The 24,754-nt window shown below is 47.0% G+C and overlaps 2 protein-coding genes across 2 annotated transcripts in view; both read right to left on the bottom strand.

Moving 5' to 3' along the window:
* LOC144731762 (2-iminobutanoate/2-iminopropanoate deaminase-like) lies at nt 1–3,795 on the bottom strand. The gene is made up of 6 exons (XM_078612987.1): nt 3,546–3,795; nt 2,410–2,515; nt 1,989–2,043; nt 1,775–1,843; nt 1,570–1,625; nt 1–449 (listed from the first exon to the last, which is right to left on the bottom strand). The coding sequence occupies exons 1-6, from the start codon at nt 3,608–3,610 to the stop codon at nt 387–389; spliced, it is 414 nt and encodes a 137-aa protein (XP_078469113.1). The 5' UTR covers nt 3,611–3,795; the 3' UTR covers nt 1–386.
* Nucleotides 3,796–9,489: 5,694 nt separating this feature from the next.
* Nucleotides 9,490–24,754, bottom strand: part of LOC144724331 (microtubule-actin cross-linking factor 1-like) — a 229,210-nt gene continuing 213,945 nt past the window's right edge. The window contains exons 94-98 of the mRNA XM_078603370.1: nt 21,920–21,937; nt 18,188–18,305; nt 11,839–12,185; nt 11,386–11,434; nt 9,490–10,938 (exon numbers count right to left, since the gene is read on the bottom strand). Of these exons, the coding sequence (XP_078459496.1) occupies nt 10,541–10,938; nt 11,386–11,434; nt 11,839–12,185; nt 18,188–18,305; nt 21,920–21,937 (930 nt within the window). The 3' untranslated portion in view covers nt 9,490–10,540. The remainder of the gene's footprint in view (nt 10,939–11,385; nt 11,435–11,838; nt 12,186–18,187; nt 18,306–21,919; nt 21,938–24,754) is intronic.

Raw genomic sequence — 24,754 nt, 5'->3', positions numbered from 1 at the left:
TTACAGCAGTTTTTAGTTTATTTTGTAGGGAATACAAACATTTTTCTGTCATAAAGTCTACAGATCAGAGTGTCTAATTAATTTCAATGTCTAAACGAGATGTTAGTTTTCACAAGAGACATTATACAGTGTTACATTACAGCTACCCTGCTAAAACATCAGGGAGACATTATAGAGACAACATTTTACGTGAAACAACTTTAAATGTCTCTCTCAGAATCTCAATACCACTGATCCAATGATTTTAACACTCGTCTGTAAAATATGGAATCATCATCGCTTTCACAATATTCCGTCGGCTGTTGTGATGAAAAGTAAGAGGTTCATAAGAAATCAGTGGCGGGACGGGGGAATTTTTTATCGGATCACCCTGTATTGGCAGACTGTTACAAGTTGCTCTCCGTGAAGGGTCCCAAAACAGCAATCGCCTCAATCTCCACCTTCCCGCCCTGAGGGTGAGAAACAGAACACGCGGTGTTAGCAGCCAACGCGGGCCATGGAGAGTGACCTGGCCGAGCAGTAGCATGTTTGCCACTTGATGCGTGGTTCGAGCGCATTCGGGCGATACTGCGCCTGTATTCACAACAAAATACACGCCGTCTTCTTCACAGTGGGGGTTGGGAGGTGCCTTGCCCCCCCCCCCTGGTGGCCAAAGCTACGAGTTGGGGCCCCCTTGACAACCACCGTGAGATACATTTTCAAAAATGATATTGCAAAGAGGTATTTTGCGAAGACGGATCGCCCCAACAGCGTTAAATGTTCGAGACCGTGATCATAATGACGTGATCAGGCAAGAGGAGCCACAATATATAATAGCCTCGGTGCGACTGTGCGAGACAAAATCAAATATTGGGGCCCCACCTGACTAATTGCCGCACCCCCCGAGCTGATAATTAGTTATTGCCACTGCAGTGGATGTAAACAATTCGGTGATGTTATTCTGTGCTGACATAAGTCAAAATTTGCCGAATATGAATGATTACCCGGACATTATATCCTTGAATGTGTAAAAAAGCACATAGCAGCATCCCGACCGGCAAACTATAGCCCCATCTGCGAAACAAAGCACCTTCTTGATAGCCACGTACTGTAAGAATTGCACGGATACGAAATGTATTACATTTTTAACAAAAGCCTTATCCAGACCACCAGTTGCAAAGACCTAAATGTGGGGTAATTTTGTCATTTAGACCACCAACTGTATAATGCGGAAACCTTATTGTACATGCAAAGCACACCTTTGTGCATTGTGAAATATATTTGTTACCAGCTGCTTTAATTTTTTTGCTGTGATGGGTTTACTCATCATTTACAGTTATAATTATTTTTCATATTCACACTCAACATTGCTGCCAATTTATAATAAAGCATGCACATGACTTTTGAATGCGCTTGATTTATATGATTTGTACACAGATGGTCCCGTTTAGCCAGTTGCCGTGGCTATGTTACAAGGGAGAATCGTGGTGCGTAAGCACAGCAACATCAAAGATAAAAACATCAATATTGCAGAGAATGTGTTACAGGGCCCTTTGGGACCAATGCACAAATATTGGACAGATTTCTGACCTTTGGAAGCGCGGCAACTTGGTATGCGGCACGGGCGGGGAAATTCTTGCTGAAAACTAAAAGAAAAAGTCAATATTAATATAAAAAAAATACATAATTGCTCACGTAATGCACTATTGTACTGTTACACGGTAAACAGATAAACGCAACACGAAGCTGCAGATGTGCAGTTTTATCCACGAAATTGCACGTGCACTTTACTCACATTCTTTGTACACCTCATTCACAGTTGCGAAGTCATCCATACTTGCAAGCAGAACCGTCGTCTTCACGACTAGACAAATAAATAAAACGCTCTTTGATGATCGTACCAATATGAAACGCTTCATATTCTACCATATTGCTGAACACAGCGTGTTGACAGTGTAAGTGTATTAAAGAGATGAAGAGTTTGACATATTTCAAGAGTGATTAATTACCATTATTGTAGTCACAGTTTGCTGCTTTTAGGATTTCACCCATGTTCACAAGAGCCTGCAAAACCAATGGACCAACAAATACACCAATATTTCCAGTGTCAGCAAGTGTTTTTGTATAAAGTCTTACTCGGCAGCTTTTCTGGAAAATTCCGGCACAACTTAAGTGAAAACTCTAGTAAACTTGAAACATCATGGAAATTACATTTTTTTTAACCAACTTGAGTAATGGGAGAAATCAGGTCGATTCGAGAATACTCGAGTCAACTGGAGTTGACTGTCCACAGAAGATTACTGGGTTTAAAGTCGGCCATTTCGGACTGTCGTGAGAACGCCGGCCGAGCCAGCGAAACCTGATCACGAAGCGAGCCGGCACACTTCCAGTGGCTGTGGAAACAAGGCCAAGAGGCAACGGTGGCCTCACCTGGCGTGCTTCGTTGGCAACGCCTCCTGCCACCAGCGAGCCCGACTGCGGCTCCATCCCCAGCTGTCCTGAGATGTACATGGTGCGATCCACAAGCACGGCCTGGCTGCAGAGGCAATACATAGGGAAGAGAGCGTGCGCTGCGAATGTCAGAGGATGAACAACGGAGGGCCAAAGATGAATTAATAGCATGGTGATCAGGTTAACCAGAGGGAACCGTGACACAGTGATTGAGTCACTCTGCTACATACCCCGCAAGCTGAGTTTGATTCCTGGCTACGGCTTACGTGAGTGGCAAGTGATAATCTTAATGTGTATTTGGCTTCTGCTTCACCAACTCGCAATCACCGGCGTGGTGAAGTATGGCAAAAAAACCCGTGACTTGCAAAGCAATTAAGAGTATTTTCATCTACGTGGTGGATCGATCAAGGGCGTGGATTGCAATTGTCTTTATCATCGTAACCGTTGGGCGCAAACGGTAATTGTCAGTAAGTGAACGAAGAAGCCTCGGGCAAGTTAAAATAGAGTTGTGATATCATTCGGCTCTCGATTGAGTTTTCATTGGGAATCGATTTGGTGGGCGAAATGACCTCTGCACAACATTTGAACCGGATCTCATGGTTGACCTCAACTTTCTCTGCAACCACCTCGTCAGGACACCCCTTCACACTTTGCATGCCATTTTGGGATACTTTATAGGAAGTGCAATCCTGTAAATCAATCGGCGGTTTGGATGATCTGTGCGGAATGCGGTGGTCATATGTTAAACACTGCCATTCGACAGCTGCAGTTGCCGCTTTTAAATTAAGAAGGGTGGCATCGCAGTGCCTGCATATCCCATACTCCACTTATAGCTATTATATGCATGCTTTTTTATAGGTACACGCCGGATTTCCCACTCGTGCCACTCAATGGAATTGACCAAGAATCCCAAAGCAGTGCAGCAGGCCCCTACTCTGCAAAGTTGTCTTGAGAAGCCAAGTCAGGCGTTCCCTTGATATAATTGAACGGCATAATCATCATCATCGTCGTCGTCATTAAACCCAATACAGTGGCAACTGAAGTGCTTGCCCATGGCACCGTTTTGCAATGCACGTCTACTGCCCTGATGCCCACCCACGTGTCCACCCCCGTACCTGTACGGCCCGATGGCACCGGGCGCCTTGGCGGTGCTGATGATTCTTCGCACAACGGAGGCCATTGCCGTCTTCCTAAGGGAGTAGATTTGTTTTTTTTCCCTTTCCGGTTGCCCGCAGACTTCAACGAAGCAGCGAGGGAGGAGGAGGAGGCCGCGTCGACTTGTGAACGACCAAAAAGCAAAGAAAGCGAACAGCAGAGTGGTCTTTACGTGAGGCAGCCGTCAGCTGTTCTGGGGAAACGCCCCCTCACCCCCCACCCCGCGGCCAACTTTAACCAATCGCAGCGTCGCACGGGGAGGGCGTTGCCGTGATTCTGCAACGCCATTGGCTGAAAGCGCGAAGGGCGTGGCCCCGGGGCTTGGGCAGCTTGCCCGGTTTCAAGTTGCAGGCAACTTCGTGACTTTGTCCCAACACGTGTTGCTGTCGCTGCCATCGTGAACGTGCTTGTGATGAGTTGTTTAGCAGCTGCTGATTCGGTGAAGTTATACAGAAATTAACAGGTTACATGGGAATAACAGGGTTTTTTTTTTGCTTATTGTAATTGCTCAGTTGCAAGCAACTTTATGACTTCGTCCCAACACGTGTTGCTGTCACTACCATTGTGAATGTGCTTGTGATGAGTAGTTAAGCAGCTGATTCGGTGAAGTTATACACAAATTAACAGGTTAAATGAGAATAACATTATTTTTTATTGTAATTGCTCAGTTGCAAGCAACTTCATGACTTTGTCCCAACATGTGTTGTTGTCGCTGCCATTGTGAATATACTCGTGATTAGCTGTTAAGCAGCTGCTGATTCAGTGACGTTATACACAAGTTAACAGATTACATGGGAACAACATGGGTTGTTTTGCTTATTGTAATTGCTCAGTTGCAAGCAACTTCATGACTTCGTCCCAACACGTGTTGCTGTCGCTGCCATTGTGAATGTGCTCGTGAGGAGTAGTTAAGCAGCTGATTCAGTGAAGTTATACACAAGTTAACAGGTTAAATGAGAATAACATGATTTTTTTTATTGTAATTGCCCAGTTGAAAGCAACCTTATGACTTTGTCTCAACACGTGTTGCCGTCACTGCCATTGTGAATGTGCTCGTGATGAGTTAAGTGCATCGGCGACTTTCGATTCGTGTATGTTGTATATAATTGGTTCACGCGACTCCTGGCAGCCGCTAGAGGTCGTAGCTACGTCTATGGGAAATTAAACTACAAATGTGGAATACATCGCAACCCTTGGGGGGCGTCCATAAATGACGTCACGCGATTTTGGACAATTTTTGAACCCCCCCCTTCGTCACACGGCGTCACAAATAGTCAGACCCCTCCCCTCAAATATGACGTCACAAAGCTCTGCCCCCCCCCCCAAAAAAAAACATGCTTCAAATCGCTTTAAACTATTGTCATTGTATGTATTTAATGTGCCGCTGCACTCTGATGTTGTAGGATAAAACAATTATTAAAAAGTCTATTTAATTAAGTGGAACGTGTTTGTCTATATTTATTTAAAGTTGCGCCTTTGGAGGTGACGTCACATTTCTCAACCCCCCCCCCCCGCAATCGTCACAAATGTCTGACCCCCCCCCCCCTCGGTGCGTGACGTCATTTATGGACGGCCCCTTGTTCTTAACGATCAAATCGCTGCACCCATGTTATCGAAGCAATGCATTATTATAGTGAGAGTACTGCATTGCATTTTACGGGCGGGGAGCGGTGGCGCAGTGATTAGCGCACTGTGATCGAAGCCACGGGAGGCTGGCCACGGCTACATCAGTGGCGAATGAAATCTGAAACAATCCTGGGCGCGCCATCCACTACACCAACTCGGACTGAGCAGCGTGGTCGAATCACCGCCCCCCCCCCCCCATGACCGACGCGGAGTGGGGAGGCCATCATCCAGCAGTGGATTGAAAAATGAGCTGTCAATTATGTTTGTTGAACTTCTTTCGCACCGTACGTCGCCAACCGTGCTAATCGGAGGTGCGGGGGAAGGACAACAAACGAAGGATTGTCGGTCGGTTGTACTTAAGCTTGTTGCAATGTACCGAAGCGTTCTGGTTTTAGCACGTGAATGTTACTAAACTCGTTGTCAAGATAATAGACCAGTTCCGTGCAACCGGTTGGACCAAAAGGTCTGAAAAGCGTCAACAACCACCCCGTATGAGGTGGATAACAATTTGTAACGTTTCGACGAATAATTTCGAATTGGTTTTACAAGAATTGTCGCGCCTAACCAGTTCATTTTCCTTCATGTGAAAAGTGATTCGAGTTTAGGGTCTTCGTTCAGAAGTGGATTGAGAATGGCTGGTTGTTATGAGACAATGACTTGGTATTTTAGGTCCAACAATATACGTATCCAACACAAGACTAGAGCACATACTCTAGATATTGAAGTTGTATTCATTACCGTTAATCAACTGGTGTCCCGCCTTGCCACAAATGGAAGCTTTAATCGTGTGGAAATGTACAGCAGCCAAATACTCGCACGTTTCTAAATGTGGAAAACCAGAGGACCCGGAGAAAAATCCACGCGAGCACGGGGGAGAGAGAGAGAGAGACACGCAGACTCCAACTATACAGCAGACTCATCTTCTTGGTTCTTTCGGTAAAGTCACGTAGAAGGGAAATAATACAAATAAAACATAATAAAATAATTCTCACGACGTTTCGCCACAACGCAAGCAGCCGTCCTCAGGTGAAGAACATGTCTGTCGGAAAGACAGCGTCCTCAGGTGAAGAACAGGTCTGTCAGAAAGACAGCGTCTGAGGCTGTCTTTCCGACAGACCTGTTCTTCACCTGAGGAAGGCTGCTTGCGTTGTGGCCGAAACGTCGTGATAATTATTTTATTATGTTTTATTTTTATTCTTTTATTATTTCCCTTCTACGTGACTTTACCGAAAGAACCAAGAAGATGAATCCCTGCAGTCACGAAAGCTTTAAATCGAAAAATATACAGCAGACGTCAAGGGTCGGGATCGAACCCGCGACCTCCTGCGTAGCCGGCGAGGGAGTTAACATCTCTCCACCGCGGCTCCTACTGGACGCGATGTACAGAGATAACTCCTCACTTCGTCCTCATCAAAGATTGCAGGGGGACAAAAAAAACCACCACGCACGCGTGTGAGCTGGGAACCACTTTTTTGTATTTTTTTTGTTTTACTGCAAGCAGGGTTGCCTTCGATACAAAAAGGAAATGTGTGCATGTAATGGGTTACACAGTATGTCGTAATGGATTACAGGAAAATTGCCGTGACAACCGGGAGCATGACAACTCAAGAAAAGCATAAACGGGGGAAAAAAAAATAAAAAAAAATGTGTGTGGCTGCAGCAGCAGACGAGTGGGACATTTTGCAAACTTTCAATCTCTGACACACTCTCTTTCTCTCTCACGCACGGACACACAGAGGTCATCCGCGTACAGACAACAAAGCCATGGAACAGTAGTAGTCTGGCCATAAATAATAGCAATTATGAAAAATTAAACAAACGAAATACTGTCAAATCAAAACGAAGCCATTTGAAACGAGCACAACAACGGGCAAGGCGAGAAATTAAATAAGCCGGGTTCACGCACGCTTTTCCTACACCTACAGTAGGCTACGGGAACAGACAGGGGGGAACGGACCTTTAAGAGACCTTCATACAACAATTACCACTGGAACCACCGCTCTACACGCCACCCACGTGGGTTTATAACAGCGCCCGGACATCATCGGTACGTCTCGACCACGTTCGTTCACCACCATGCTGGCAGCTGATGCGCTGCGCGTTGATTCCTCGGCTCGACAGTGACCTTTAACAGTGACCTTTAACACCGATGCGAAGAGGTGAAACGGGCAACGGCATGGTAACGAGCCCGTGTGGTTATCTGTGATAACCAATTGCTTGCCAATCAGCCCAGCCATTACTCCAACCTCCACTCTCCCCTCCCCGGAATTCATATTATGGCAAATTTATAGGGCGTTATGAGCGATATTAACAAGCACTTGCATTTAACGTGGCCTATACGGGCTTGTCAGCATGCAAAAACTGCTCCCAGCGATTATATACTTGCTGCAAAATGCCATCATTCTTTACCGTTGTATCACGGTGTTTTTTTTTATCACAGTGCTGGCAAGTCCTTGGTGTGAGTGCCACTGAGAAATGATCCGGTCTAGATCTTTTTGAGGCCAATTCCTTCCAGCAACCTTCTCAACGGTATGCGCTCTAGCCAGACCTTGCTGCATACAAGCCGTGCCTCTCTCTCTCTCTGCATTGTTCCTGACCCCGCCAACAAGAGAGGGCAATTTCTGTTGCCCTGTACGCCGTTGTTTATAGAAATGTGCGTGTTCAGTGCACGTTACAATAAATATGCTCTCCTCGAATCTCAATCTGCTGTGCTCTAGGGGTGTTGCTCTATCGTTATTTATCCTGCCTGACAAGGTGCCCATCGCCTGTTGGAAATAATAATTATAATAATTTATGATGAAAATTAAATGTGCGCTGCCAGTGGATGTCTGGTGTCTTCAAAGCGACCGCTATTTTTCCCCCACGCACCACTTACACACGGACGAAAGCACACCCCTTCTCAGTATTTTGACGCATTTATTTTTTTATTTTGCCGTTAATGTTCGAACGCGCGCGTTCACGCTTTTGCGGGAGCGCGGCCACGGTTTATTTTGAGTTAATTTTTACGCATTTTTACAATCGCTGTCGAGAAACCCAGACACAAGCTCCGACTGCGATTCGAGGGACGCGCCGTGAAAGGCAACCCAAAACAACTGAAGAGGTTTGACAACTTGCAAGGACGAGGCCCACGTAGATCGTGGCCAGAGCACACGAGCCCATCAAATGTTACTCCTAGACGACCTCTAGCTCTCCCGCTCTTCATAGCCTACTAACCCAACCAGCCACTTCGCACTACCCCTAATTAGCTAACCGTGAACTATTCTTGATATCGCCCACATTTAACTAGGCAGCTTACCATGACTACTAGCCCTCCCACTACCCCCCCCCCCCCTAACTCAAACTAGCCAACTCGTCACGAGTGTTATCCCTGCCGTTAACCAACTATCCTTAAAGCAAGCCTAGCGAACCAACCACGAGTACTCACCCCCCCACCTCTCATGAGCTGTCAACTATTTATAATCCGTAGCCCTCACTAGCCAGGCACACATACTAAGCCCTGCCACAAAGCCCTAACCCTCGCCCCCCACATACCACCTCTGTCACTAAACCAGGATCCCCTCTTCACTCTTTTGTTTTGCTTTCAGTTTGTGTCTTCACGGCACTGTCGCTATGGAAACGCCTGACTTGCAGCCTACATCCTACTCAAGGGATATTTCCAATTTTTTTTGCTGCACGGGGGACTTCACAAGCGCCTCATCATACACACACACACACAACGACAACAGCAACAACAACATCTGCATCATCATCGTCGTCAATATTCAGCCTATGCGCAAACGCATCGGCGTGCGTTTCGCAGTGACATCAAAATAAGTTACGCGTCAACGTGATCACTTTGATCACGCCGATTGACAGTTCGGTTCACGAGTCGATAAATAGCAAAGGTGCGCCTCCAGGCTGGAGCCTCCGGGGTGGGAGGGGGGCAGAAGGAAGGGCAGCTGCCCTCTATGAAAAAAAAAGACTATCCTCGTCCTCCGCCCAGGCAGTCTTACCCCCTTATATTTTAAATACGCTCCCCTAAACTATTCTCCGCATGGCAAGCCCTTGCGTAAAAGGGCATTCAGTCGAAGCGGATAGCCCGCACGAGGGCAGCTTAACACTATTTTAGTCCACAATGCAGCGGGCACGAAGAACACGAGTCAGGGCCAGGGACGGCGAGCGCTGGAGTGGGCCCTGCGTCACCAAATGTCCCTTTGGGGCAACCCAAGTGTATCACTGTTACGGTGGCCTCCCAAACACAACGGCAGCAATGCTTCTCCCACCCTGCCCCCCCCCCCCCGCCTGCCCCCCATCCGAGAGGAGCAGGAGACAGGCCTGCCTTCAATGCACCCTTAAGCATCTCCATCCATCCCGAGCGTTCCGTTGGGCTGTGGAAGGATAGCCTACGATGCTCAACGTCTCCATTCAAACCGTCACTTCAGCAGGATGGCTCTGTACAATTACCTTCCACAACCGGTTTGTGCCATGCAAAATATGCTTTTTAAATCAGTTTTTTTTTTGCGTTACATTTTTTAATCAACTGCGAACGCACATTCGTCGCGCGACACTTCACAGACGGACCCCAATACGTCAATACGCGCGATCGCACTCCCACGCTCGCAGGCGTGCCGTGTTAAGTTTTGCTCTCACATTACGCTTTATCCTTCGCTGTCGCATTACGAATTGCCTGTGCGTCTCGCGTGTACGTTATGCATGGCTCAGACGCCACGGTAAATTGACTTATACATTTAGGATAGGTTGGGTTCGGCAAAAACAACAGCATCTTCATTGACGCAATGTCCTTCTTCTATAGAGACGCCAACATGCAGGTCACCTACGAACACAAATACTGGACAACAATGGTTCGAAGTTGTGTTCCCAAGCAATAGATATACCAATATTGTAGTACAGCCTGCAACCCAGTGTGTTACACGATTTCACAAGCCCACAGCTATGTTGTTTGCCTTCAGTGCGTCGCCCTATAATCACGAATCATAATTACACATAACCATAAAAAAAAACATTCGACTTTTATCAGACGTAAACAAAATTTACCAATGCGATCAACCCCACTGAATATGCATCGAGAGTATGAATAGCACTGCAGCTTCCGTTTAAACGTATCCGCCATTCTAATCGGAGCTCTCTTCCTGTTCTATTTTTGTGCCACACGCCTGTGCACTCTTTCTTTTAAATGTTACTTCAATATTAAAGCAGCGTCTCGCCAATTACCAACGAATGGGACATGCAGCGTTAGCGTGTGAATAGCTGATCCCGGGCGCACAGCGCTCACAGCCTGGGCAAAAGCACGGCAAGTAGACCGCGACCGACAAAGCGCGGCAGCAGCCGGCTATCTCTTAGCCGTGCCACCGCGCACGGGCGTGGGCTGTTTCATCTTGGACGGCGTCGGGATCTTGGACGGCTTGAGCGCCGCGGCGGAAGAGGATCGCCCCCCCGTGCGGAGCGGTCTGACGGGGCTGCCGCTGCCGGACGAACGCAGGAGGCCTCCCGGGCCCGCGGCCGCCGTGCCGGCGTGCGGCTGCTGCTGCTGCGGGCGGAGCTGCGGCTGGAGCTCGCTCGCGTCGGAGCAGAGCGACGTGAGGTCGGACACGTCGAGGTCCGAGGCGTCGGAGCCGCGCCGGCTGCTCGTGCAGCTGCCGGCGCGGCTGCCCTGCCTGCTGCCCGGGCGGCTGCCCGCCTGGCTGCCCGTTCGGCTGCTGGGGCGGCTCGACTGCAGCTTGCGCGAGTCTGGGCGTTCAGACCGATGGGTGGGACGGACAGACGGACAGATGGACAGGCGGACGGACGGACTCATTCGCGTGTACACGCCTTACCCGTGGTTCCCATTCTTGGCACTGTTAGACTTTTAGCACGTCATATACTGCACATGGAAAGGTTATGACTATGTATCTGTTTAAAACTCTGCAAAAGACCACCTGTGTGGTCTCAATTGCGCCTCCGTTCACGGTTGGCTTCGTACGGTGTGAAAGAAATTCAACGTACGTACATATATAATATATAACAGCAATTCGAATTTTCAGCCCTGTGTCAATCCACTGCTGGAAAAGTCTTCAATAAAACACTCTTTGGTGTTTTTTTTGTGGCCGTGCCATCTGATCGACATGGCCTATGTTATTTGCAAATTGGTGCTGTGTACGGCCGCATGAGTGAAAATCAAAGGTTCCGTCTCATTACCTGTGAGAAATCCCGGCTGCTTCAGTCGGCTGCTGTGGACCGGTGTGTTCTGAGACAAACACAACGAGGGAAGGCGGCATGGGAGAAGATGTCATTCATGAAAATAAGGTTGAAATTATAAAAAGTGTGTTTTTAACCTTTGACCCAATAAAACTAATTTCGCCAATCCGGCTCATCAGCCCCGGAACTGCTTATCCGCTGTACCCCACTTGCAGAAGGACATTACATAGCCGCACTAGGCCACGATGTCATGCGTAACCCCAATTGTGTAATTTGCAGGGAGGTAATTTTTCAGCGTCAGTGATGTTTGATAGCAACATGAATGTGCAGGCAATGCCCACATTTTCCACACGGACGCTAACGCTGACTTTGTGTTATGTAGCTTTGCCAACCCGCGACGCTTTACCACCACGGCCAACGTGGCTGGCGCGCAAGTCCTCCCCGCCCGCTCACCTTGTTTCCATTGGTCGATCTGCCCGTGTTGGAACCCGTCTCCCCGTGGTTGTTGTTGTTGCTGCTGGTGGTGGTCGCGCCGGACTTGCGCGTCGTGGTTGACGCCGTGTGTGGCGGCGGGCTCGTGGGCGCCGAGCCCCCCGGACCGCCGGCACTGCCGGCCTGCTGCTGGTGATTGGCGGGCGACGTGCTGTGGTTGCTGGGACTGGAGTTGGAGCGCGTGGGCGACGCGCCGCGCGAGTCGGGCCTCGACCGTCGGCCCTTGGGCCTGAAGGGGGCCAGCGCCTGGCTCACGCCCTCCGCCAAGATGAAGCGCTCGCGCAGCTCCAGGTTGGTGCGTCCTTTAGCTGCACGCGGGGCACGCGGCCAGCACGGAACACGCACGGCAAAGACGGACGTCTCTTGTTTAGTCTCGTAGAACCCCGCGGGAGAGGCGAGTGCGGCTAGCGAGCACGTGCTAGTGCCGGGTGGTGTGGCCAGCACCACTCTGGGCTGCCTACGGTGCCGATGTTCGTGCATCGCACGAGGTATCTGTTTCGTGGCCGAGTCAACTTAGGGGAGGCTCAGGAAAGGTTCTGACGGCAAGTGCCACTGTACGTGAATTACGGCTGAGAGTAGAACCCGGGTCGCCAGGATCATAGCGCAGTGCACGCAGCAACCGTGGCGCCTCGGCACGCATACCCATGCACGCACGAATATGCCGCGGCACAAAACAATAAATCAAACCAAGAGCGCACTTGGATACCATGAGAAGGCAATGGGGGATGCGGTGGATTCGGCGTAACATCCGTCGCGCTCATTCTCGAGCGGGCGACGATGAGACCATGCAACTTGAGCTCATGCCGGCCACCGTCAATGCCTGCAGAGGGCAATGTGGGAGTGTGCAGCGGCACGCTGATTGTTACGCGGACTCCACTGCAGTTCAGTGTCAACATTACTCCTGAGACAAATGCTGAATGCGGCAATAGGGGGTAATTCCAAGCCATTGTTTCCAATCGTCGGCAAAAACCAGGGCCCTTGTTGTTGCTCCTTAAACTACATACAACTCGTTATGCGTTGTGGTGGGCCATCACGGGTAAAGTATGTATACACGTATAATGATCATGTAGGAATCGTAATTGATATTTTGGGTCGGATCGCGTGAATAAAATGTTTGTCGTGAAACCCTCCTCCGCCCGACGCAAGCAATGAATCAAGGAGTCACGTGAAGGAACGTGCCAATGAAAGTATTATTCCTTCAGGAGCAGCACTCCCGGGTGCTGTTGGAAAGTAACCTCATGGCGTTTCACTCATAGTTACAACCAGCATCGTCAGGTAGTAGCCAGAATTGTGAGAACGTCTTCCATTTTATTTTCGCGATCTGACACCCCCATACCCCCCACCCACCAAATAAATAAATTATAAATCATGATATTGGTCACAATATCCTACGTGTTAATCACACAAGAAGAGGTCGGACTCAGATTGTAAATGTTGTGGCTTTGCACTCCAACACACGGGTGTGCTGTACTAGTGACGAATTGGCCACGTTCTGTTTACGTGACAACCCTTACTAGTTGGCTGTATCAGGTGGTGGCGGGTTTTAACAACACATTTATATATTTATGCGATGATATTGGTTTACGAAAGCCTATGTGTTAAACTCACACAGGAATAGCCTGTCTTGAATATTGAACAGACAGGAAATCTGAATTCAATATTACCGGGAGAACGATATATCTTAAGCTCTAGCTCAATGTTGTCCGAGTGAGTACATTTTGACACTGATTTTGTACGCGGTGGAACGCTGTGGACGGATTGCGACATGGCAAAGTGGTGGACGCAGGGAGGTGAGCGGAGACCGCCGGTGTACGGAGGGTGTTGACACAGGAGATTCGGACATTACAAAAAATAAGTACACACACACACACACAGACGCAGGCACGCGTGCGCGGCCGTCAAAGCAAAACGTGAAATGAATAGAATCCATGGAACAAACGTCGAAGAAGCAATAAACAAACAATGAACACACAAAAAAGAGAGCTCAGATCGGGGAAGAGTGACAGGAAGAGGCAGATGCATGTGTCTGGAGTAGCGTACATATTATCTGGCCATGCAAATCAACAGAGCAATGCCCTAGTGGTTAAGATTGGTGAATGGTCGTATCGCAGCCAGTGTCTTCCTCATGCTCCAGCGAACGATTTGGGGCGATCTCCGGCATGTGCATGTGCGCGTGCGAGTCTCTGCATGTGGCCCTACGCGGCCGTCAATAACAGAAGCAGCAAATGGAGGTGTACTAACGGGGCCCACTTTGCCATAGCTTCGTTTTCGAACGCTTTCCAACCAAGGTTTAAATGTGTCGGTACATCAAGCCGTTTGTCTCTCTGTTTGTGACTGTGAGGTGGGGCACGACAGCTCCCCTGAGGCTGATTCACTTGGTCCCCGTCGAGGCCTACGGATGGACGGGATTACTTCCTTGGCACGCCCCGGCATGGGCGCTGCCGTTGCTCGCCGCCCGCTAAACATTCGGGGGGTAATTTTCGATTATAAGCTTTCGTGACTGCAGGGATTCATCTTCTTGGTTCTTTCGGTAAAGTCACGTAGAATGGAAATAATAATAAAATACATTTTTTATCATCTTTTATTTTTATTGTTTTATTATTTCCTTTCTACGTGACTTTACCGAAAGAACCAAGAAGACTCGGGGGGGGGGGGGGGGGGTACAAACGCGTGTTGGAAAGCGTTGCAGAATCCATGCGAGTGCATGCTTTTTCTTACTTGTTGTAATAAGAATAAGAATCGCTCCCCGAGGGCACCCACTGGGGGAGTGGGTCCCTGCCGCTTGGCAGCAAGCGTGCCGCTCCGACGATGAGAGTTCACTTTGGCTCAGGTCTGCTTTGGGAGCCAAGTACAGGACGTTTTTTGATTTTCAATTGTTGGCGCTGTCAAATTTGTGCGCTTTCAATGAATTCATTGCCACTTATCCACGGGAAAGACCAATATGCGCGCGGTTATTTCGCAGCGCGAGCCCTTGTTTAGATGATGCAAACAGGGGCCTTAGTCAGTGACGGTTCGGCTCAGCCGGACACAAATGAGCATTGCATTCAGCACCCTCACACACTGTGCTTGACGCTTAAACAGTACAGCCTGCCATTAGGAGAAAGCAAAACAGTATCCATTTGTTGCCGCTCTCTTATTCAAAGAATGTACGTTACTTCCGAACAATTACATCGTCGACACACGTTGATTAAACAGTTTGCGCGAGTACAGCAGGCAGCCGAGTGTTCCTGCTGACATTGCGGAAGCAAACATGGCCAGACCTCAAACGGACATGCCGAAAATGTGCAGCAAGCAGGCCCCCATATTTCCCGCGAATGTCTCCGAATGCGAAAAACAAACAGCCGGCGAAACCATCGCCGCCGTCAAGCTTAAGCAACACGGGGTTTGCGTGCGGCGAGTGAGCGGAGTGCGCGAGTGGGCGGGCGAGCGAGCGAGCGCGTGAGCGTGCGGAGTGCTGGAGAAATGTCCATGGCTGACCGTGGGCACACGAGGGCTTCACAACGAACGAAACATGAAAAACGAGGGGATTAAAAAGGGGTAACGTACAATCAGTGCGAAGCCAAGCGTTGAAGCAAGGCACGGAGAAGAGAGGCAGAGAGTCTGCTAACCTATCGCAGCGGGGCTGCTTACTGGGCCGACTATGTCCGAGCGAATCATCCTACTCCCGTAGTGGTGGACTGGCGAGAGACGGAGAGGAAGAGGGAGCGAGGAGAGCGAGAGAGACAGAGGGACAAGCGGAGAGGGGAGAGGCAGGGTGAGTAAGACACGGAGGCAACGTCATGGGGAGACACGCGGGGCAGGTGTTATGGGGAACGGGACGGAACGAAAAGGAGATGGCAGGATGAAAACAACGTTTTAGCGATAAGAAAGCGAACTGGCACAAAATTATGGGGAGAGGAGCATTACACGTTCAACTCCACGGTTGGGGGGGGGGGGGTGGAAGTCACAGGAAGAAGCAAAGAAACTTTTAACAAAAGAGAGAAAAAGAAACCGATGACATCGACACACGGGTGAATGAACAGTGTTGGCACATTGCGGTAAACAGAGGCGAGAATTCAGAGAAACAGCATCAGCCGGTGAGCGGTTCAATGAGGGGGTCAAAAGGTCACAGCTGGCAGTGTCATATCGCGACACACAAAGCACGGTCGCACGGCAAACTAATTACGTTAAAGACAGCCACTCGAATCATGTTCCACGCTTAAAGCAAGACGCAACCCAAAAGACAAATGTCTCTTAACACGTAGCAAGCTTTTGCAACCAATATTATCCATAATAGAGGATTTTTGGGTTAGATCGCGTAAATATAAATGTGTCGTTAAACCCGCCATCACCCGACACAGCAAATTAGTAAGACTTGTCACGTAAACAAAACGTATCAATTAGTTACTACTTCCGCACACCGATACATTGGAGAGTATAGCCACAACATTTACAATTCGAGTACGACATTTTGCCGGTAATCACAAACGGCCTCATCAGGCGACAGCCAGAATTCTGGCTGAATTCTGTCTGTCGCCTAATTGGCCGTGCCGTGTGGTGGTGGGTTTAACGACACATTTATTTTGACGCGATCTAACCCAAAGAACGTCTCTTAATTAGGCCCCTGTGCTCAGGGCTGTCCCACACAAGTTTGCTGCACAAGAAAAAAAACATTTACTTGAAGGATAAGGTGAAGCGTTGCCGCCACAGAATTTCTGGCGATGTCACTTTATCGACGGATTCAAATGTGTGGGGATGACATCGCAGTGGTGTCACTCGAGTGCTATAAACGGCCAAGCTACTCGTGCAAACTTTAAATCTTATTTTTTTTTTCACGAAATGAAAGTCCACGCTCATTTCTGGCAGCCTGGGCCACACTGATGAGGTCTGTGAGCCGATCGCTAATTCATATTGTTTGCGGTGCGCCTTCTTTTTTTACATCTGGTAATTAATTTACAGTTTAACACGTGGGCTTTCGCTACCAATATCATCCATAATATAGTTTTTTTTTGGGTTAGATCGCGTTAATGTAAAAGTGTTGTTAAACCCGCCACTACCCGAGACAGCCAATTAGTAAGCTTTGTGACGTAAACAGAACATGGATAGCCAAATGTGGCTGTCCGCTTGATGATTCTAGTTGTAATTACTGGCCAAACGTCGTACTCAGATTGTAAATGTTGTGGATTTGCTCTCCAACACACCGGTGTGCTGTACTAGTAATGAATTGGCACGTTCTGTTTACGTGACAAACCTTACTGATTGGCTTTGTCGGGTAGTGGCGGGTTTAACAACACATTTATATTTACGCGATCTAACCCCCCCCAAAAAACACTACCCCTATTATTAATTAATTTACAACAACAACAACAACTAAAAACTAACAATCGCATCCAGTTTGGCAGTACAGTAGTTGCTTGTGGAGTAACACTCAGAGGTGCCCATTTGTCGGGTCAAGTTTTATAATTGTAACATTACGCTGGTCAAAAACAAGGCCCCAAATTTTTGTAATACCCTCTCAAGAATTCCAGCGGTAGCGAATTCCAAAACAATACTGAACATCATCCCAAATGCCGTCAAGGACAGTACATGTTTAACTGCCTTCGTAATCATACGCAGGGTACGAATAAGTTCATGTTCTACACGAAAACCCAAAGGACAACCTAGTGAACATACATAACTCAAGTTTTATCTTACTTCTCTCGATGAGAACGCGAGTTCAATTCCCAATCAGGATCCACTCGACTCCATCATCCCACTGGCTTGGGTAGAAATAATACAGCCTCATATTCAGTCACCAGTGGTTGATTTCTGTCAACTAAACCTAACTATTTCGTTAAAAGTGTAAACCCCACTGAGCTACATAGTTTTTTTCATAAGCGACCTGGGCACAAATGATCGCTCAACGAAGTGGCTCATCATGTGGAAAATTTTTAGCAGCCAAATACTCTAAACGCATGTTTCTAAATGTGGATGGAAAACCGGACGATCCGGAGAAAAATCCACGTGACCACGGGAAGAGAAACACGCAAACTCCAAATATACAGCAGGCGTCAGGGTTGGGATCGAACCCACGACCTCCTGTATGCCAGGCGAGGGAGATAACATCTCGCCACTGTCGCGCCCCCTCCCGTCTCCTGGTATCCTTCCAGCAGCGAAGCGGGCACGAATCTTAGCGATCCATCAACCCTTGCCTCCGATGCGCTGGAAGGAGACTCAGGTGCGCGGTGGCGGCGCCACCACCACCACGCCCGGCTCAATCGGTCAACGCCGGCGGTTTGGTCTCGTGGACTCGTACGTGGTGGACCCGGCGAGTGCGAGAGAAGGGGGGCACCTCTGCAGGGGTCGTTCTTGACCAGGAACTCGTCCAGCGCCATCCAGCCGCCCCCCACTCGTACCATGACGGTGCTGCGCAGGATGCGCACGAGACGCAGCTGCTGCGAGTCGCCGAACTGTCGGGACACGCGGACATGCGCGCGCACGCACACGTGAATACACGCGAGATGCACGTACAGGCGTGTGCGCTGGGAGGTGTACACAAACCCACATGCGCACGAGATGTACACACATTCGGAAATACAAATGGGTACTTTCTTTAGCAAGAATAAAATGCAGAGGCTTGGAACAGAACACACATGCGAACACACATGCAGACAAACACACGATACATACACGCGTGCATATGCAGAAATCCACGCATACACGAGACACGTTCGTACTCACAGAGACACACAAACACGAGCCTATATACACGCAGAACATGCACATGATAAACACTTGCACTGGGTGTGCAAATACAAACATACATACAGACGCACGGTTTTACTATCACGAAATACGATGTCACCGCTCCATCCACACACAAAGAGCGCACACAGACACGAGCACAGGCACAAGGACCAATACACGAGGGTGTCCACTGAAATGCACCCACTAACGCACACATCTGCAGGCACACCGCACGCACACAGGGCGCCACCTAGGCACAAGCATAGCAATCATGTGTACGGCCAAGCGGATGGGTCCCGCGGCCAGATGATTGAGCAAACGCACTGGTAATCACTCGGCGATCGCATTGCGTAAATAAGACTTCAGCACGACGCCAGCGTTGGAATGGAAAGGAATCATAGCATTGTGATTTCGTTACATATTACAGCCTTGTTTAGGGCCTAGTCTCACGAGTGTCAGACCAGCGAACGATAACAGGCGAACAGTACAACAACAATGCACATTCAGGGTATTTATAGCTCGGAGTGAGCAGCTACAAAATGAGATTTTTTTTGACAGTATCAAAGTATGCAACATTAAAATAGGTTTTACCGTTTCTGGCAATAAAACAGTTGCGTTAAGATGTTCAAACACAAAATGGAAACCTTTTTCACGGAATAAAGTCGCATTAACCACGTGTACTTGTGGTGAACATGCAAACAAAACATGCTCTGATCACGTAGGTAGAAATAAAATAAAATAAATCATGATGTTTCGAAGGCAACACAAGCGCCCGTCTTCAGGTGAAAATCGCGACAGTTGCGATGTCTGCTGCTCGCAGCACGATGTCTGCTCCCTTTCACATCGCAACTGTCGCGATTTTATTTTATTTTCTACCTACGCGACTTCACCGAAAGAACCAAAGAGTATGGATTCCTGCAGTCATGAAAGCTTCAAATCAAGAATGCTCTGATCATATATGCATTGCTTTTTTCAAACTGATTGGCCTACACCAGACAGCCTTCTTTATGGCCTCGTCTCACCAGCGTCAGATCAGAGAATGCCAAAAGGCCACAAAGAAGTCTGTCTCTGGTGTAGGCCAATCAGTTTCAAAGACTATTATAACACTGGTCAACACACTTTTTCTGGCATAAGGTATTCCAACGGTTTTAAAGGTAATTTTGGGGTGCTGATTCCAAATCTGGCATCAGTTTTTGTCTATCACATCAGGTTTTTGAGATATCAAATATTGCATTTTCAATCAAAACTGCAGAAGATAAATATTAAATAAATGTGGATATCTACATAAAATTATATTATAAACACACTTTCCTAAAAATACAGCACCATATTTTAACACTAAAGCAGTCACTGACTCGCAACAACTTGCAATCATAAGTGACAGAGTTAATTTCGGGTAAAATCAATGAAAATGGGGTATGCCGATAGCATAAAATGAGATGTGATAGAGCAAATCTGAGATCAGATTTGGAATCAGCACCTTGAAATTAGTCTAAAACAGCTGCAAAAGTCCAGGCCAGAATTTTTTTTTTTGTTGGCCATTATAATCAGAGCAATTTTGTTTGCATGTTTCACCCCAGCCACGTGCGGTTAATGCAGAACTTGATTCGTTGCAAAAGGTTTCTATTCGGTGATTGAATATCGTAACACAACTCCTGTTTCATTGTCAGAAAAACCTATTCTTACTTTTTGTACTTTGATACTGGCAAAAAGGTCCCATGATATTGCGATACAAAGTTGTGATTTTATGAAAAAAAAAATATTCTTTATAATTGGTGGTGACTGTAGCGGCCACTACTGGCTACAGGGGGGGCCACAGCAAACCCATAACGTACGGCACACACGAATCGAAAAATTCCGATTGTTATTGTTGTGCGCGCAATTTCACGCGTGAATTGTGAGCTTAAAAAATCGGCATTAATCGATTAATCTACGTGCCGTCAAACATGTAGTGATCAAGGAGCTTTAGGCAGTAGACAAGATTGTTTAGTGATGCTGCTGCTGCGCTGGCGTAGTGCACAAGCACAATTGACAATTAACAACAAAAACGCAACGTATTCGTCAATACCACCGTGCGTGGCATTAAAATACAAAAATATATATTATAGGCGACGCTTCGAGCAATGGCCCATCTTCCTGCGCTATGAAGAAGGGCCAGTGTTATTGACGAATGCGTTGGGATTTATTTGCTTTTCATAGACGGTAAATCAGCCATCGATTTCAATATTGATCAGACTGCATCAAATCACCGTGCACTGTCTTTTAACTGGTGATTGATAAGTGTTGGTCGTAAAGCAATGAACAAAACAAAAATAATGTTACATTTAAGTCCATCAAGCACAGGGCCTTGTTTCCCAACACAGTGTTCAGGGGAGGGCTTTTACCGACAGCAGCAGCAGCAGGCAACCCGGCAGCATTTTCTGAACATGCCACAGTCTGCTGACGATGGACACTCGCAGAAGTTTACGAGACTTGTACGTGGAGCAAGATGGAATAATTTATACTTTAACGTCTAAAAAAACGACGCACTCCCAGTCAGTTCATAACGACCGAGTGAGTGGACGTATTGTCGGACAATTTACAAATGTCTTTTTCTGGAATTCCAATTGGAGCGGCGGGTGCAGAGGTTTTGGCGGCGCGCTATGAACCTGGCCGCCTGAATCCAATGCCAGGCCACGGTCAACAACAGCAGCAGGTGATATCGGAACCAGTCTCCGTGCATCATCCTTCACCAATCCACTGCTAGATGAAGACCTCCCCGTGGGGTTTCGGTTTGACTGCACTATGCCAGGTCGGTGAAGGGAACCGGGTCAGATATCACTCACCGCTGACGTTCGTGGTGTGACCGAGAATCGAACTAAAGCTGTCGTGTTCATGGCGCAGTGCGCTAACCACTGCAGGAACGCTCCCCCCACCCTGCACCACAACTAAATATAATTTAATAGAAGGACTTAAATATCTTTTTTTTTTAATCGGCAATAAAAAAAACCAGACACTTGTCAATCTTGCTAGATTTGAAGTTTTCGTGACTGCAAGGATCTCTTTGGTTCTTTCGGTAAAGTCACGTAGATAAAAAATAATACAAGTAAAAAAATTTAAACAAAATAAAGAATAAAACAAATTAATGTGTATTTTTTTCTTTTTTTTTCAAATTAAATAATGTATTCTATTTTATTTTTATTTTGTAACTTTTATTATTTTTTACCTACGTGACTTTACCGAAAGAACCAAAGAGTACTTGTCAATCTATCCACTTGTTTGTTCACGCATCGATTCATTGAGATGTCAGCTCGTGCCAGTGGTTGCGTGAGCACTGAGACAGTGCCGAGCTGTATACCTGATTCCCCAGGAAAAACTTTACAGGGGTTAACGTCCAGGGCAATGCAAGAGAGGAGACAGACACAACAAGGGACAGCATGTGTGTTAGTAATCGCGTTCAGACATCGCGCCTCACGTAAAAAAAAACAGCACTGCACTTAGTCTATTGCCGCACAGCACAACAACGTCAACGTTCATTTAAAAAGACGGTCACCACATCGTGCGCTTTCAGATGCGCTTCTGTGGCCGTCTGGAACGCTCTTCCTTCCAATATTAGGAATCGAGTGGCTATATGCACTTTTAAATTATCTAGATTGAAAACGTATTTCTTTGGAACTGCTTTTTTTGTGTTTAGTTTGTTGTCCTTCGTCCGCACCTACGATTAGCACGGTTGGCTACGTACGGCGCGAAAAAAGTTCAGCATACATAAACTAAAAAAAACGCCGTGAATGTTTTTAATAAAAATATAAAACGCCGCAAAATGAACGCAAAAACATACACGCGAGTTACGTGAATGTATACGCGGCAATGTAAGTGGTATACACTGGATGTGAGCAGCGGGAAAAGTACAGAACATGCGGTTTACGTGCGGAGATGGTATTCGGGTACGAATGGCACGCGCTCATTTAAACGTCGGCATTTGAATAATAGAAGCTCATCGAACAAAACAGCCGAGCAACTGTGTTGGCAGGAGTGCGCAAGCAGACAAATGGAAAATAAATAAATAAAACTCTCTCCACATTTGTCGTGAACGCTGTCTTGCAACTGCAAAGTATACAGCAGCCTGATGATGATTGTGGCAATGGGACTTCATATGTGGACATTACTTGGAATGAAAAGAAACAGAGAACCCTGAAGAAGAGCAATTGCCCGGAACATCAGCTGCCTGTCCAGTATATTGTTCTACTTTTATACAGGTTGCTTCAAAAAAATATTAACACTTATATGGGACTATTGTTTTGAATGGAAAAAATTAACCCGTAAAAACTAAGTTTTTCACTATAAATCCTTTATATGCGTGGCATCGGTTTTATTTTATTATTCATTTATGTTTTTCTTGAGTAAGAGTTGAATTTTTATCACATTGGTATTTAAAATAAAATATGATATTTTTTTTTTCCTAAAAAGTGGAAAATTTTGGAATTTTTGTTCACGAAAATAAATTGTCACGCACAACGAGTCTGTGTGAAAAATGTCAGCTCGATTGGATCACGGGAAGTGGGTTAAAAAACGACCGAAAGATTTGCACGGTCGTAAGCGCGGAAGCAAGCAAGCAAGCAAGTGAACTTAATATAAAGGATTTAAAAAGAACGGATAATGCTACGCTGTAACGTGATACCAAATGTATGTTAATAGCTTTAAAAAGTCACCTGTTCGCCATCATTGTCAACACGTGCCTGGAATCTTCTCCAGGTGGTCTCCAGAGCCCAGAGGCACATTTCCTCTGGTATTGTTGCCAATTCTCAGAACTGTTACATTTTTTTTGAAGCACCCTGTATATGATAATTGTACAGCCCCTTTTGTAAATCCACTGCTGGATGATCAATGCCTCCCCCACGCCATTGTCGGTCGCGAAGGCTGTTTACTTTAAACTATTTGAAACCTATAAACTATTTCAATTTTACCAGGTAAGGCTCTCTGAGCAATAAAGCACTTTTTTAGAAGTGACCTGGCCACAAATGTCAGCTCAACAAAGTGCCTTATCATAACGTGGAAATGTTTCGCAGTAATCAAATTGTCTAAACGCGTGACGTTGATTCTTAATGTGGAGGGAAAAACCGGAGGACCCAGAGAAAAATCCACGCGACCACGGGAGAGAAAGAGACATGAAAACTCCAAATATACAGGTGTCAGGGTCGGGATGGAACCCACGACCTCCTGTATACCCGGCGAGGGAATTAACATCTCGACACCGTGGCGCCCCTGAGCATAAATTCTAGATTTGAAGCACTTGATGCAGCTAATCTGGCTGTGACGGTCCCACCTGATGACGGAGACTTGTGTTGCCTCCGAAACGTCGTGATTTTTGTTTTAATTTTATTTTCATTAATTTTGATGTTTTACCTACGTGACTTTACCGAAAAAACCTAAGAATATGAGCCCCTGAGCATACTTCACCACGCTGCTCAGCGTGGGTTGGTGATGGTGAGGTCCAGGGCCTGTTCAGTGACCACTCACCACTGATGTCAGCCGTGGTCGGAAATCAAACTCAGATTTCTGTGCTCTTAACTTTTAAAAGCAGTCTGTTCGAGGGAAGTGTCAACGACGAATGTGGTGGTTGTTTCATTTCAATTTGAAGCTTTCGCGAAGCTACTATTCTGGGTAGGTTGCAAGAAACACTAAGAAAAGCTACGAAACTAAAAAGAAGAAGAAACACGTTATAATAATAACAATGATATCAAAAGAAATCGTAAATGTTACGGGAAAAATTATGAGATGCAGACGGAGTAAGGATCAACTCAACACCCTCCTGACAGGTGAGCCGAAAGGTTACAGGAATACCGTGCGAGGATAGCAATAGGTAAGCACGCAGAGCGAATCTCATTAATATGCAGACTGCATCGGGTAAAAAAAGTCATTATGTTCTACTGTAGAGCATCATGGGTAAGTTTATGATCGTGGCACAGTCATTTTTAGTAAAATTCGTTGCCAAGGTGGGGGAGAGGAAACGATATATTTCACTGAAAGGTCACAGAATAAGGAGTATCAGCGCCCTCCCTTCCACCCCCCCCCTCGCCAATATAACATGGAGCCATTTCCAAGATTTTGCGGGCCTGATTCAATTGCATTATTTCCGTGACCTCCATGACCTCTGTGCAAAACCCACAGCCTTAATCATGGGCAATGAAACCAA

This window comes from Lampetra planeri, chromosome 2, assembly GCF_965212315.1.
Source record: "Lampetra planeri chromosome 2, kcLamPlan1.2.h2, whole genome shotgun sequence".
NCBI classification, from domain to species: Eukaryota; Metazoa; Chordata; class Hyperoartia; order Petromyzontiformes; family Petromyzontidae; genus Lampetra; species Lampetra planeri.
Note: the sequence above shows the minus strand (reverse complement) of the source record. Positions and strands in the feature narration are given on the sequence as shown.